This window comes from Ornithorhynchus anatinus, chromosome 16 (assembly GCF_004115215.2).
Source record: "Ornithorhynchus anatinus isolate Pmale09 chromosome 16, mOrnAna1.pri.v4, whole genome shotgun sequence".
Classification (NCBI taxonomy): Eukaryota; Metazoa; Chordata; class Mammalia; order Monotremata; family Ornithorhynchidae; genus Ornithorhynchus; species Ornithorhynchus anatinus.
The window spans coordinates 30,580,914-30,597,451 of record NC_041743.1 but is presented as its reverse complement, the minus strand read 5'-3'; the positions used below and the strand labels follow the sequence as shown (position 1 = coordinate 30,597,451).

General features: G+C 41.8%; 1 protein-coding gene across 3 annotated transcripts in view; it reads left to right on the top strand.

Annotated features, from left to right (window-relative positions):
• SHOC2 (SHOC2 leucine rich repeat scaffold protein) overlaps nt 1–16,538 on the top strand; it is a 58,761-nt gene that overhangs the window by 10,192 nt on the left and 32,031 nt on the right. For all 3 annotated transcript variants that reach the window (XM_029080337.2, XM_029080336.1, XM_029080338.2), the window contains exon 3: nt 14,740–14,877. In XM_029080337.2, coding sequence (XP_028936170.1) covers nt 14,740–14,877 — 138 coding nt within the window. The remainder of the gene's footprint in view (nt 1–14,739; nt 14,878–16,538) is intronic.

The window sequence follows — 16,538 nt, the reverse complement described above, 5'->3', positions numbered from 1 at the left end:
TTAATTTTATTAGGATTTCTCTCTTTTTCTTTTTTTTCCAGTTTCTTGGAAAATGTACTAATTAAGTTTCTCTGGCAGTACGAAAAACCCAAAACAACATTAATAAAGTTTTAAAATTCCCCAAAGAGACTTCATCCCTTCTGCACATGTAATATTTTTGGTCACTTTATGGTTTGTGTTTTATGAAAACGTAAAAATTAATCAAAATTAACAGTGAATAATGTAACTCCCTTTGGAACTATGTTGTAGATTGAGTAGAAGCCTGAGTATTGAATCTCCTCTCATTTTCTAGCCAGAAAAGTGCTATTTCTGAGGTTCTCTCAAGTCTGAAAACCTGACTTCAGATAAGATAAATGTATTTTTTTTTTAAAGTTCCTTTGTTGACAAAGTCTAGGTGAATAGAGCCCAACAAAGGAGCTGCATTTAAATAGGAATTTACTTGTTTTGAAAAAACCAAGGAAACCCCTATATATTGGTTTTTAGTTTTGTGGTCCTATCTTTGTCATCAAAAATATGGATTGATTGACTATCTTCTAATAGGATAGCCCATTTGAAAACAATTTCCTTTTCCTGGTACCTTGGGTCTTGGTAGTATTTTTTAGCCTTAATTCCTAAGTCATTGGCTTTAATAAAGATTGTATTTGAGTTAGGACACGTCAGCTCATAGAGAATTGATATCCCTCCGAATTCCTTTGGAGGACTTAAAAGGTCTGTTCTGATAAAGACAGCTGGCATCTGCCTTAGGTGGGCTAGCTGTGTGCTTCTCCCATTCCCTCTCCACTCTGAGAACTCCAGGACTTCAGCTGAACCATCTCCTCCCCACATATATATGTTCTGTTAAATTTAAAATTGAAATTATTTAGAAAGGTGAGAATTAAAACTCTCAGTGAGTAATGTGGTCAGGGGTCGTGGTGACATGCAATTCTACTGTGTTTTCCTTTTTAAGAGTCCAGTGATTTGTAATGTTGCCTCTCTCACTAGCTTCCTCAGACCTTTTAGTTCCATCAGGTTCTGCCCTACGTGTACTAAACCACTTGGGAGACCAGTAATAGCCCTCTAGACTGTAAGCTCATTGCGGGCAGGGAAAGTGTCTTATTGTTGTGGTCTACTCTCCCAAGCGCTTGGTACAATGATCTGCACACAATAAGCGCTCAATAAATGCAACTGAATGAATGAATAATAACTTCCTTTAGTTTTCCATTCCGAGAGTCGCATCAGTGTAGATTTTTATGAGGATCATCTGAAAACCTAAGATACCCAGGTATGTTAGAAAATAGCCTTTGGATAACATAAGCACACAAACATACACATATAGCTGATTTCAACTCGGCACAGACAGAAGAGATAGACTTGATAAGGGAAGAGGGAAGCAGGTTAAAAATACCTGGAGAGGCAGATCAGGACAGTTCTGAGGATTGAACAGGTATAGTGTTGTAATTTCAAGATAGGAACAACTTTCTAGGATCTCCTGATTGTATCATTGTGGTGATTATAGCTTTCATTACCAGAAAGATATTAACTCACCTCTAGTCCAAAAACTGTGCTTCCCATCAGTGTTCAGATTTACAACGATGATTCATTTTATGTGGGATTATTGCAAAAGGCTTTTTGAAGTTTGCTCCCACAGCTTGGCTGCACACCGAGCAGACCACTGAAATCATGTCCTGAAATGTTTAGTCCCCATTCTTTTTACTAGTGTTAATCCAAAAGCAGTTGAGAACTTTTCTCATTCTGTTTGGGATTCCAAATGAGTTAGGTCTGATTATATTCTTCACTGTATCGGAGAGAGGTGAATGAGGCCCAGTGGTGGGAAGTCCAAGATGCACCTGGGAAAATGGAGGAGAGTGGCAGGGATGCTTAAACCAGCAGTCCAACTGTTGACAGCCAGGGTTGGATCGATAGGTGGGATGGCCTGGAGTTTTCTCCGACATCCATGTTGTGGGACGTGCGTCTCTTTGTTCAACTGCCTTCCAAGTTATCGGATAGAAGTTATCCATTCTTGCAAATTAGAGTGCAGATTGAGAATTTGATTGAAGAAATAAACCTCTGATGATGTTGGCTTTAGAATTCCAGTACCTAGGCAGCACAGTTACTGTGGATAAGCAGGTGAAGAATGCAGTAAAGAGGGCAGTGGCCCTTTGGAAGACCGATACGTGAAAAGTGTGGGGGTCATACGGGGGCTAGTTGAAAGAACATCGATGAGCCCGAGAGTGAGGAAACCTGGGTTATAACCCCAAGTCAGCCACTGGTTTGCTGTGTGCCTTGGGTAAAGGCACCTAAATCCCACCTGGGCCTCAGATTCATCATCTGTAAAATGGGCTAAGAATATCTGCCCCTTCCCCGACAGTGATGGTATTTGTAAAGCACTTAATATATGCCAAGTGTTCTTCTAAGTGTTGAGTTAGATACAAGACAATTAGGTCAGACAATTTCTGTCCAATTTGGGGCTCCGAGTATAAATAGTAGGGAGAACAGGTATTGAATCCCCATTTTACAGATGAGGAAACTGAGGTACATAGAAGTTCTGACTTGCCCAAGATCAAACAGCAGACAAGTGACGGAGCCAATATTAGAATCCAGGACCTCTGGCTCTGAAGCCTGTGCTCTTTCCACCGTGCTTATTGGAAGAAGCAGTGTGGCTTAGTGGAAAGAGCCTGGGCTTGGGAGTCAGAGGTTGTGGGTTCTAATCCCGCTTCTGCCACTTGTCAGCTGTGTGACTTTGGCCTTCTCTGGGTCTCAGTTCCCTCTTCTCTAAAATGGGGATGAAAGTCTGTCTGTGAGCCCTACTTGGGACACCCTGATTTACCTTGTATCTACCCCAGCCCTTAAAACAGTGCTTTGCACATAGTAAGTGCTTAAAGAATCCATCATTATTATTATTAGTATTATGATACAACCTCAGTGGGTGTGGCATTTGAAATGGAAGGAGGTAAGCAACTGCTTTATGTTGAATTGAATTAAATTTCCCCTTCATATCTGACAGACTGTCACGCTCCCCACCTTCAAAGCCTTATTGAAGACACATCTCCAAGAAGTGTTCCCCAACTAGGCCCTCATTTCTTCTTCTCCCAGTCCTTTCTGCCCTTGGATTTACACCCTTTATTCACCCCTCCCTCAGCCCCACAACACTAATGTCCATATCCCTAATTTATTAATTCATATTAATGTCCATCTCTTCCTCTAGACTGCAAGCTGGTGTGGGCAGGGATCATGCTGAGTGACTGTTGAACTGTACTCTCCCAAGAGTACAATGCTCTGCACACCATAAACATTCAATAAATATGACTGAAGCAGTGTGGCTGCAAGCAGAGAGGGCAGAAAAACATTTAAAAAATAGTGAACAAAATCTCAAATGATGTAAAGCAGCAGCGATCTGAAGGGGACCAGAGTGGAGAAAGGACCACCATGGTGGCTGATAATGGAGAGGGTCTGGCTGCTTTTGAATAGAAGCTTTGGCAAGATTGTGATAGCCCCCAAAATTACACCAGGAACTGCAAATAACAGACCCAACTGTCATACATGTGCAGAATGTGAAAGACACAGAAAACCATGCATTGGCCTCCAGACATCACTGGTTGCAGGTTTGGTGACCCATCATCTGTAGTTAAGCCTGCAGACATGAAAGAGGATTATCGGAATTCTTAAATCCCGCATCATCATCAGTGGTATCTATAGAGCACTACTGTGTGCAGAGCACTGTACTAAGTGATTGGGAGAGTACAGTACGGCAGACGTGGTAGGCACGTTCCCTGCCCACAGTGAGCTCGCAGTCTAGGTCATTTCTAGACTTTCCTAGTCTAGTTGAGGCAAAGAAGAAAAGGACCTTTATTCCGCTTTAAAAGCTCTTTGTTATTTTGGTAAGTTGTTTAGACTACATGGATGATAACACTTTAGAAATTCATAATGGATGTTAATAACTTATTTAGTGTTCCCAAACGTTACTTTCTGATTGCTCCTCACTTCTATTCATTTGAGAGCATGTAGTTTAGATGTCTGGAGCTTGTGACAAGAAACCAGGATGTTGAGGTTGTCGAGGGAAAATGATCCTATTGCCCAGTGTCGTCTCCTGCTGCGTGGCTCTTGGTGAGCCACAAAGAGGGGAAGTTAATGCTTCTGTGGTGGCTCCCACTTTCCTCAGTTGGCTAGGTAACAGGAACAGATCTGGTGGTATCTGGTGGTGTTGGACTATTAGTCTGTGAAACTCCTTAGGTTTCTTTATGACCTGTTCTCCCTCTTACTTAGACTGTGAGAATATAATGTCATCTGTAGTGTTTTGAGAAGAATATCAAATATAATTTCAGCTAGTCCTGAAGTTCACGGGGCAATACGGATTCATTCTTCTGGTGCATGGGATGGTATTTGAAAATTTGAAAGTTGGTGGTCCTGGGTGACATTTAGAGAAGTCTCTCTAATGCTGAAGGATGTGTTCTTAGGAGAGCTTGTTGCAAGAATAGGAGATAGGGAATGCATTTCAAATCTTTCCAACATTTTCTCTTCCCCCTATATATGCATGGATTCTTGAAACTTTAGGTAAATAAAAATTGGTATTGAGTGCTGCTTTTATCATGCTGAATACCAGGTTATTCTAACTTCTACCATGGTGCATGTTTTCACTGTGCGTTTTGGCTAGAATGTTGTTACAGAATTAGGGAGGGTTTCTTTGGACTACAGGAGCCTCTGTGGATATATTGCCAGATTGTCAACTCCTTGAGGGAAGGGTTCATGTCTTCTAATTCTGTTGTACTGTCTCAAGTGCTCGATACAAAGCTCTCACAGAGTAAGCACTTAATGAATACTATTGATATAATGTACCTAAACATGCCACTTGTGAAACCTTCTTGGTATTTGCTCATTTTTGGTTTTTGAATAAACCACTTGAATACAGGACCAGCGCCATAGATATTGGTTTTGGCAAGAGGCTACTGGGAGTACACAGGGAGTTTTACCAGGTTATTTTATGTATATAAATACACACACACACACATATATGTAACAATTTTGTTATTTGTGAACTTATATATGACACTTCCATAATATTTATATAGGGCCTGGTGATACCCTTGTGAGCTAATGCAGTATGTAGTGGTGAATTATTGTATTTAGAGACCAGTGATAGAGAATCTAAAGTATCAGGATTGGGGCAGTTGACGGTAAGGTGATTATAAGTCAGATAATGAGCATGGTACTGTGAAGAACCAGAAACTGTAATGGAAAGGAGCCAAGAAAGCACTTCATTTGGGAATCTCATTTTGATCACCTTTTCCTTATAAGTTCATGATAGGCTATTAACACGGGAAAGCAAAAGAATATTCTTTTGCATGTAACTTACCCGATTGTTTCCCTTGCCTGGATTCCTTCACCACGCCCAATTTGGGTCCTGTGAACCCTCTTGTGAAAGAAAGAGATCTTTAGGAGAGCTCCAAGAGGTCAATTTTTTTCTGAGAGCCAGCAGAAATGACTCCCTGCCCCCTGGGTTTTGTGATTTGTCCTTTTGCATTTTGCTCATGGGGAATTCCCCCTTCTCCTGCCCTCTGCTCTTCCCCCTTCCGTTCCCCACAGCACTTTTGCATATTTGTATATATTATTTATTACTCTATTTTGTTAATGATGTGTATGTATCTATGATTCTATTTATCTTGATGATATTCACGCCAGACTACTTGTTTTGTTTTGTTCTCTTTTGTTGTCTGTCTCCCCCGTTTGGACTGTGAGCCAGTTGTTGGGCAGGAATTATCTCTATCTGTTGCTGAATTGTACATTCCAAGTGCTTAGTACAGTGCTCTGCACATAGTAAGCACTCAATACGATTGAATGAATGAATGCCAGTCAGTCAATAGTACTGAGTGCTTATTCTGATCAGGAGCATTGTACTGAGCACTTGGGAGAACACAGTAGCGTGAGTGGGCATAATCCCCCTTTTCCTTCATTCCTTTGGGACAGTCAGTTCATCGGTACCAAACAATTAACCCACTGTCAGAAGAGAAGCTAGTTTTATGAGGCAGTTGAGGGATTTGTGACCTTGGTCCCCCCTGCTCCTCCCTCCTGTATCTGGCTCTCTAGTTCCCTAAGATTCCAGCTCCCATGTGGAACTGAACAGTGCTCTTCTTCCCAGGGTCGTCTTGAAGACGTGAGGTCCTTTAGAGCAGGGGAGATGTGCTGTGCCTCAAGTTGTTTTTGCTGGGTATAGCCCACAACTCTTTGGGAACTTGAGTTTTCTAAATTATGCCCTTCCCACGTTGGCTAGGATGATGATGACAACCCAATCCCGTCTCTGACCGATCCCTTAAATGTATGTCTCCTTAACTTCTGATGTTCCCCAGGTCGGTCAGGGACAGCTACGTGGCACTGTCAGTTTGTGGGTAAACCCCAAATTGAGAAACTTGTTCTTAGCAACTTGCAGGTGGTGTGGATAAGGGCTAATATTTCTCACTGCATCTCTTTCAAATAAGCAGGGTAGAAACTTGAATCTGGAAATCTAACCCTAAGTAGAGTTTGGGCAGAATGGTGGGTGGTCATTGCATTTTAGACTTGGCAGAGGTGTCAGCCCCAGACTAGCCTATAGATTCCCCTTTTCTTTTTGAACATAAGGCCTTCCTGATAGGGCAAGTTTCGGCACACTGCTTAAAAGTAAGTACCAGCATAAAGGTTATCAAGATGTTTAAGCAGCTTTTTAGTGTGTGAAACCTTTTTCTTTCATTTTTGACTTCAAACTAAATTTCAGCTCTTACCGCCCTGATAGTCAGGGCTTGTGGCTTCAGTGAGCCAAGTATGTTTTCTCAGGAAAACCAGTTGACCTGATCTGTGCTCCTACTCTTTGGTAAGAGAAAAATGTGTGGGGGTGGGTTTTTTTTCCCTAGGGTAGAGATCCAGGTATCCTAAAGTTGGACTCGGCCCTCATGGTATCTTCTTGTGAGTCATGGACGTATGAAGGCAGGCAGTTGTCCTCATTAGACTTCCAGTGCCAAATGTGATAGGTTATCTGGACAGCTGGTTCTCTAGCAGAGTTGAACGAATGTGTAACGTCTCTTATTTGTAACGTCTGGATTTTGCCGGGTTTAGGATCAATAGTCTAGAGGTTAATTCGAAGTCTACATTTTTTCATGGTGCTTTAAGATCATTTGGATTTGTTATCTAACCCACAATCACTACTAAACTATACATGTCTGACCTATCTTGAAGGCGTGAGGTTTCGTTTTTGAGCTGGTCACAGTCCTAATTAGGAAGGCTAATTTGCGCTTGACCCAGTGTCCCCCATTTTCCCATCCCCTCCCTTGAGACTGTAAGCTCCTCATGGGCAGAAGCTTATCTTTGCTGCTCACCTTCAGGTGCTGAGCAGAGATTCTGCCCCCAATGGATGCTCAATTAAAGCTTACACTTATGTAGCTTTACAAGTGTAAGAGTGTGTGGGGATTTTTAGAGAGCTAAAAATCCCCACACACTCTTACACTTGTAAAGCTACATAATTAGCAATCGCTTGGAACACTTTTTTTCAAGCTTGAATATATTTGTAGGCTGGCATGGAATTTTCCCATTTCAGCATCTGTTTGGTTTCCAAATATAGTACTTTTGCAAATGAGGATTTATAGGTTTATATTAGGTTAGTAATTTATCTCCAAAGACTGTATTCTCGCTCTCATAATTCTCCATGCCTCTTGTGTTTCTCCTCCCCAGTTGCATTTATGAACAACAAAAAAAATTTCAAATATCAAGAAATAGGTTGAAATAAGTCAGGGTTGTTGAATTCCCTTCCAAATGACAAGAACGGGAGCCCAACAACTTGTTAAAGGAGGCATCCTGTTTGCGGAAGCCAGGGAGTTCCAGAACTTCAAGGTGCATTGGGAATTCATCTGAGCCTCCAGGAGCTGAGAGTGAACTGGGGGGAACCAAAGAGCCCTTACCATGCTCTCACTTGTGAATATAATTTGTAGTTAGAACGGAGCGTCTCAATGGTTTTTACTGCGTATTCTGTACATGTCTGAATTGCATGTTGAACATGGTCAGACGCGCCATTCCCACTTCAAATTACTGTCCTGGGCTACCGTCCAGTCCCGATGCAGTTATGACCACTGGGCGTCGTTATGGCAACTGTTGGGTGGTGAATCTTAGTGTATGACTGGATTTACAACTGATGTGACAGATTTTCCTGGGACAGGGTAATAGAGACGGTGGTTGTTAATGGCCAGCTAAGTGGAACAGCTGTTACCTCTGTAAGTTTCTAAGCACCTAGTAAAGGCTCACGCTGGGACTATTCCATCAGCAGTGAAGGTTTTTGAGCAAAGAAGGTTTTTGAAGAGGAGGTGAGGCTCAGCAGGAATCCTGAAAATCCCTGGCAGGCAGGGATGGTGAAGGCTGCAAAGGCTGCTGGTTCATGGCACAAAGACCATCGTGGACTCTGGGCTCTGGTCCCTTTGGCCATAAATGGGTGCTGAGAAGCAACGTGGTCTAATGGAAAGAGCCTGGGAGTGTGAATCAGGAGACCTAGCGCTGCTCCTTGCCTGCTGTGTGACCTTGAGGAAGTCACTTCACTTCTCTGCCTCAGTTACCTCTGTAAAATGGGGATTTAAGCACCAGTTCTCCCTCCCTCTTAGATCCTGTGCCCCGTGGAGCACAGGGTGTATTCGATTTGATTGTATTTTATGTGCTTTGTCACTTAGCATAGTACTTGGCACGTAGTAAGTGCTTAACAGATATTGTTGATGTTATTATTATCATTATTATTATTCCTTTTATGTGCGCTTTGCATTCTGTTGCTCTCTTGCCTTCCACTCTTTCGTTGCACTCTTTACCCCGGCAGTAGTACAGCTGGCGTGAACGATGCTGTACAAACCACTATCTCTCCAATCACTTCCTTTGTGCCTTTGTGACAGGCCTGAAGCTTATCTGTCAATTTCAGCAGGAGACTCTTATCATCATCACGAGAACAGACTGTGCACACATTAGACATTCAGTAAATACCGATGAAGAGGGAGCTGTTCTGAGCCACAGGTGTCACGAGACCTCAGGCCAAGATAGGATGGTTATCGGGAAGCTCTGCAGGACTGAAGTGGTTTTGGTGCAAAGGACTCTGGGAGGGAATCTTAGCCTTTTTTATCTGGACCCCGCCAAAGTCGTCAGAACAGGGTGTGGGGATCGGGCTCTGGAACTGCTTCATCCTTCCAAGGGGCTTCCTGAGGAGCCCATCCTGGCTCAGAATGGCTCAGCCTGGTTCCTCCCAAAGCTCTTGGAGCCTCTGAGGACCTCACGTGATATCCCCAGGGAGCTCTGGGTTATGGAGTGTTAGTCGGGTCACCTTGTGGTTGGTCTGCCAAAAACCTAGTCCAGCAGAGTAGCCTGATGAATGCCAATTCAGCATTTTGCCTTCCTAACACTTGAATTAACCCTACTGTTTGTCTCTGATACTGTGCCAGGGTATTGACATAAGGCCTGCCGTGGCAATGTAGAAATTCTTTTCATTCCCCAGGGAATTGGTTGGATTAGTCCTCTAGACCAACGCGTGACCAGCCTGACAGTGGGATTCCCAGGGTTAGGAGAATCTCTTGTCCCCCTGCTTCCTCCGCTCTTGCTCCTGGCCCTTCCAACATGTTTCTTAATCAGCCTGAGTCTTTCTTTTCACCACGTGTTATTAAAATGAACCCATTGGATTTTTACTGCCAACCACCTAGAGTGTTCATAAATAACCAACCTGAATTAAATCAGGCACAAGCAACCTGTTTTGGTTGCCTCGCTGAGTTGATCAAGAAGGCGATAAAGGGATTGTACTTGGGAAAGGGGGTGGCTGACTCTCGTGTGAAGCTGTAATTATTGTGAATGCATTAAGCACTGTCTATAAGGTAAAGGTTGGGGTGGAAGCCAGGTCGTGGCTTTGGACCCAGTTCCCATCCCACATGGGCTGACGACTGATCATTCCCATCCCTGTTTTACAGATGAGGAAACTGGGGCTCCGAGAGGTTAAGCAGCCTGCCCATCGGCAAACCATAAGCCAGTGAGAGAGCTGGAACTTGAATCTGGGTCTCCTGACTACCAAGCTTCCTGGTCCAGTGGATAAAGTACGGGCCTGGGAATCAGAAGGACCTGGGTTCAAATCCTGGCTCTGCCATTTGTCTGCTGGGTGACTTATCTGGGCCTCAGTTACTTCATCTGTAAAATGGGGATTAAGACTGTGAGCCTCATGTGCGACAGGAACCGTGTCCAACCTGATTAGCATGTATCTGCCCCATTGCTTAGAACAGGGCTTGATACATTATTATTATTATTGTTAGTACTTTAAAATGTCATTATTATTATTAGGCCACATCTCCTCAACACTGTAAAGTGACCACTGCTGCCGCTTGCAGGTTTGTGACCCTGCCCCAAAGACCCATTGTTTTTTCTAGTGCTTCTACCACCCTAGCGGAAGTATGGAAAACTGAGAGCAGTAGGGATTGCAATAAAACACAGGAGCACAGCACGGCCTCTGAAGATGGCAGGGACGATAGCTTGGAAGTGACCGCAGACGCGTCCCTGCCGTTCTGTTAATAGATCAGCCGTGGCCAGAGGCTGTCGTGCCAGCCGGATTGCTGATGCTTGAACTGGAATCTGAAGCCCTCTCCCTGATGGAAATGTTTTACCGTATGTTGCTCAGTATTTCCTGTTTTGGTATAAAGCAAAGATGGGGTAAGACTTTAGGAATGTGGTGTATCGTGTGCAGTTGGGGGAATGGGCACACGTAGTGCCTGAAGCAGGGATCCTCATTTTGTCCCTTTTCGACATCCCTTCTGTACACCTGGCCTCTAGGTGGGTAGAGGGATTTGGCAGAGGGTGCTGGAGCCCAGGTGACTCAGTATCCCCACTCCTTTGATTCTGTTCTATATCTCCAACAAGTATCTCCTCAGAAGGTGACGGGGATGGGGAAAATGGGAGAGAGCAGCCTCTGGGCTCATGAGTTTGCCCCAAAGGTTCAGGCAGGCCTATGCTCTATGCCAAGCATCGCTTCTAGCATAATCAGTGAATCAGTGGGTTTTATTGAGCACTTACTGTTTACTGGGCACTTGGGAGAGAACAACACAATTCCAGTTCTGCAGTTTTCTGGTTGTGTGAACTTGGGTAAGTCATTTAATTTCTCTGGGCCTCAGTTACCTCATCTGTAAAATGGGTAACTGGACTATCTCCACCCTCCAACTTAGACTGGGAGCCCCATGTGGGACAGGGACTATGTCCGACCTGATAATCTAGTTTTCGCCCAAAGGTTTAGTTCAGAGCCTTTCACGTGGCAAGTGCTTAAGTAGTACCATTAAGAAACATAGTAGACCCCAAATCGCCAGGCTGTAGGAATAGGTTTCTAACTGCTGAGGGTGAAGTGAGTGACAAGTGCTTAAAGGATACAGATCCAAGTGCATAGTATAGTGTACATTCCAAGTGTGTAGTATGGTGCTCTGCACATAGTAAGCGCTCAATAAATACTATTGAATGCTTGAATGTTGAGGTGCTCTGAAGTGACCACAGTATTTGGGCTGAGTACCATACTCCCCCAGCTCTGCTGACCTGGAGACCAGCTCACCACGGGCCACCATGGGCAGATCGTGGGCTTCAGAATCACCCCCTCACTGTCTCTTGCACTTCCCCAGCAGACTGAGGAGGGGGTCAGGATGCAGAAAGGACCTGGCAGAGCGGGAATGTCTCATCTTCTCAACCTTACCCCACACCTGGCTTTGTTCTGACAGGGCTTGAGTATTGTGCAGATAACACAGTATGGCTTGGATTTTGGATGGGTCTTTCTTTAGCTTACACCAGTATGGAATATTTTATCTTGGAGCCATTGGAAACTTTGTACTATTGAATATGCAAGTTAAGGATGTCTCTATTCCCACCCAAATTTTTGTTTTTTCCTTCACAGTGTAGCTTCTTCAGGTGAGACTTTTCCATTAATTGCCCAGGGTTTCTAGGCATGTATCCAAAGTACACAAATGCAACCTATTAAGTTAGGTGAATCTGAACATTTGGTGTCCTTTGTCTAAAAAATTCAACTGTTGAATAGAAAAGGCACACTTTTTACTAATTCATATGCATGGTACACTTACTTGATAAAAGAACTATAGTAATGGACATAAAAGTCTTACTTAACCTCCTTTTTAAGCGTTGTCAATTACTGATAAAGCACTAACTAGTAATCTGCTCCTTCAGGGCCAGCAGCAGTTGGGGAAAGGTCAGTTTAATTTGCTGTACTAGTATGTTTGATTCCTTTGAAAAAATAAGCATTGCATAGAAATTCCGGTTGCTTTGTAACATTAAAAAACCCTGACCTTAGAAAGATCTCAAGTAATGAACAACAGATAAATTATTTTTTCAGTCTGAAAAAGCTAAGATAGTGAGTTGGAGAATTACAGGAATAGTTGGCAATTGGGAGATAGTGTGGGTATTTAAAGTAAAGATCTGTAGTGCAACTTGGGTGACTATGGAAGCATTAATTGGCATTTGCGATTTAACTATTTGCATAGTTTCACTAGTGCAGTTTTAGATGCACACTTCAATACTACCACTCTGTTATCTGGCCCAGGATTCATTATATAGTACAGGATTTCAGAAATTTAAATCAGCTTAAAGCATAAGCAAAAATCGATTGGGTGATGCTAAAAGTTAATCTGATGGAGGAAGTTGTATTGAAAAGTGTTTTTATCCTTGATGTATTTTTACTTGAACAAATGAGATTGGGAGATTTTTGGGTGATATGTCTTTGTAAATTAAATTAATGGTTTGGGGTTTGGTTTTTTTTTGGCCTCATTTGAATTGGTTACAAGTTCTGTTGGAAAACTAAAAAAATCAAAATGTCATTGCAGATATTGTATTGGTTGTATTTGACTCTGCGCTTTCTAAACTTTATGGGGAAAAATTAGAAAAAATTTCTTCCACGTTACCTTGAGATTTCACTATTTCCATTGGTAGTCTTGTCAGATCTCTTACTCTGAAATACAGTTGGTCACAAATTGTGGGCTTGACTGGATTTTTTTTTTTAAACCACTGGTGCTCCCTCTGTGCTAAATACTCTTCATGACATACTAAATACCCAGTTCCTTCCCCCTCACAGCTGGCAAGATCTTTTGAACAACAGCCTGAGTAAGGCATTGGTGCCTTCAGCAGAGGATAGGTTTCCTAATGTCAGCATTGTCATAGGAGAATCTGGAGGAATGTAGTATATACCTTTTGGCTAGGATAATGATCAGGATTTTGCTTCCTGTGGGTGCTTTAGAAATCCGAGAATATTCAAAGGCCCATTGCCTTGACTAAATTTCTCTTTGATATTTACATCGAATCTTTTTACGTATACTGAAGGCTGGATATTGATTTCTTCTTTCTGCTCTAAAGTATCTTTCAGTACTAGATGGTAAACTCCTAAACTCTCTGAGGTTGTGCTTTGTACACAGGTAGCCTTGAATTAATGCCACTAATTGCTTGCTATAGTGGATTGTAAATTTACCACCTTATTTAGTTTGTTGGTTGCTCTTCAGTAGTGAGTGAAACAACACTTATTTCAGAACTGTCTGGAGGAGAAAAAGTAGTAAATGAAGTGAAGGGTCAAGCAATTCTGTCATAAAGCTCTTCTAGAAATCTAAACTGGGCTGTAATATTTTTCTGCATTTTCCCTTTTACTCGGTGCAGTTTACTTCCTGTGCTTTTTGGTTTCTCTGTATTCACAATACTAAGTATTCACCAGCAAGTGAAATCAATCAATGGTATTTATTGTACGCTTACTATGTGCAAAGCACTGTTCTACACGCTCCACCCCTTCTGCTGTCTGGACAATCAATGATAATTTTCTAACCCTTTTCAATATTAACTGTATCCTGGAGGGAGGTGGAAAAAAGGACCCATAAGCAGGGTTGTTGAGAGACAGAAGTCCAGTCAGTCGAGTGTTTACTGTGTACAGAACAACTGTATTAAGTGCTTGGGAGAGTACAGCATAGCAATATAACAGACACATTCCCTGGTCATAATGAGCTCACAGTCCAAGTCCACCCTAGGTAATTTTAAAAAGCAGCTTTTCAAATCACTGCAGTTGCGGTGTGTGCCCTGCTTCTTTTATATCAATCAGTGGTATTTATTGAGTACTTACTGTGTGCAGAACACTGAGCTAAGTGCTTGGGAGAGTACAGTGTCATAGAGTTGGTCGACACGTTCCTTTTTGAAACAGATACATTGCTTTTCAGAGCCTTTCTTTTTCTTTTTGTGAGTTTATGAAAGTTGAGAGTTCTTGCCAATTGTGGTCTCTTTCACAAAGCAGAGTTTATTGACCTTTAAGAAACCGAAGTTCAGCTCCAAGAGGAATCTGGGAAATTCACCTTGTTGGTGTTTTCAGGACAGACTTAAGTTCTTAAAATTTCTGCAAACAATAAAAGGAAAAATAATCCTTGCTATGTACTCTGAAGCATAATTGCTCTTATGCTTTGGTTTTATTATAATTAGAAACTTATCTAATTTCAGGCATTTCTGTAACTGAAGCATAGCTTGGGAAAAATCTCTTCAGTTGTGCATATTTTAATTATAGTAGCTGTGACTTTGAAATGGCAGCTTTGTATAATTTTGTAAATGGCTTTTTCTTCAGCAGTATGTGTGGTGTGGTTTTATCTTTATGCTATCTTGATTGTACTGTTTTGTACTCAGTTTAGTTTGAACAAAATGTATAAAACATTTTGGCCCAACTCTACCCTTCTGTGACAAGTTACTACATGTAATTCTTAGAAAAAGCTTATTTTGGTCTCTTCACAGGTGAATTATGTAACCTCATAACGCTGGATGTAGCTCACAATCAGCTTGAACACCTTCCAAAGGAGATTGGAAACTGCACACAGATCACCAACCTTGACTTGCAGCACAACGAGCTCCTGGACCTCCCAGAAACTATAGGTATGAGAGGAAGAGGTTGGGTTGGGGCTGAGGGAAGGGAGATAAGTGTGTTACTTAAATCTGCGGGATGAGAATTCTCCACTTCCAGTTGTAATTTGAAATTGTCAAATTTTTTACAATTTTTTTTTTTAAAAAGATTGGATTTCCAAATTCCCAAAACCTTAACCGGATTGATTTTTAGGAAAGTACTACGCTCAGTTGGGGTATAAGGAGATGACTGAAACACTGTTTTATTGGGTGTCAGTGAAAGAAAATGACTTTGCCTTCATGTCAAGCTGAATAATTTGCAGGGCTCTGCCCTAAAAAATAAATGCAAGTTGGAAGTGACTATGTAATGGGTTCTTTTCCCGCTGGTTCAGAATTTTATGCAGAGTTAAACAAGAGGGAATCCTTTTCCTTTTTAATCAAATCAGCAGAGAACAGATGGCTGAATAAAACAAATGCTGTTTATTTAAACAACATGACCATCATGTCTTTAAGCTTTTCATCCATATTGCAGGGGAAAGTTAAAAGGCCTACTTGAGAAACTGCAACATGTGTTTCTAACCACTTAGCTAACCTCCAATAAATTGAATTGAGCTTGTCTTGAGTGTAGTTTTATTTTATATCTGTATATATGTTTTGAATATATACATATATTCAAAACACACATATGTATGTAAATCCACTCGCACATGTGCATTTAGGCACGGAAGAAACTGCTTAAATGGATAACTGTTGTAAATTGTGGGTCTTTGGAATTTAATAGCCTTCAGTACTTGACTTTCCAGCAAAAAAAAATTTATATAAAAATGCCTGACTTAATTTTCTTCAGTGAGTGACTTCTTGTTTTTTAGACAAGTTCTTGTTTTTTATCCTGGTACAAATCATAAACTTTCCCATTAAAATTAGTTTTAAAAAAATTAAAGCTATTTCTACCAAAGGCAGCAAGCGGCCTTCTGTTGTCATCATTGAAGTTGACTATTCATGAAAATCTCAGCAAGGTGGATAGCGTGCTGGGTTTCTGGGCCAGGGAGGGGATCCCTTTGAAGGCTATCTTTGTGAAAAGTTTGCAGTGAAATTCTAAACTATCTTCTTCCACCATGCGTTTGACAGCTAGATTCCTGAAGAAAGTTTCAGTAAAGATTGCTACTTTGTTGCAGGCTTTCCATGATTCTCAAATGGGCTGGTTTAGTGATTTTCAAAGTATGTATTTCCTGTTATCTTTAAAACACCAAAGAATGTATGCTAAAGAGGAGAAATGGTGAATTAAATCAAAGTCTTCTTCACTACCTTTCCCTTCTAACGTCACCCTTTCCTTTGCCAGTGTGTTGAGAAACCTGAGTTTAGATGTTTTGTTTGGAGACTGTTTTGGTTTGTTTACCATATAAAGCCACTATTTCAACTTCAGGCAAAATTCCCTAGGTTATAGCATCCCCCCAGTACACTACAGTGGGGATAACAGCTGTTATTGTTTGAAGCTGTACTCCAGATCACAACCATCTCACAATACATGTATCCTGGGGATGCAGCTGGTATTTGTGGACACCTTACTCAATAATAATCCGGATATTTTGTCCGAGAGCTTCAGCTAAGTAAATCCATCCTCTCCCTGCCCTATTCCCTACCTGGGCTGAGATTAAGCAATCAACAATAAATGAATTGAGGAAGTTTGCTAGTTT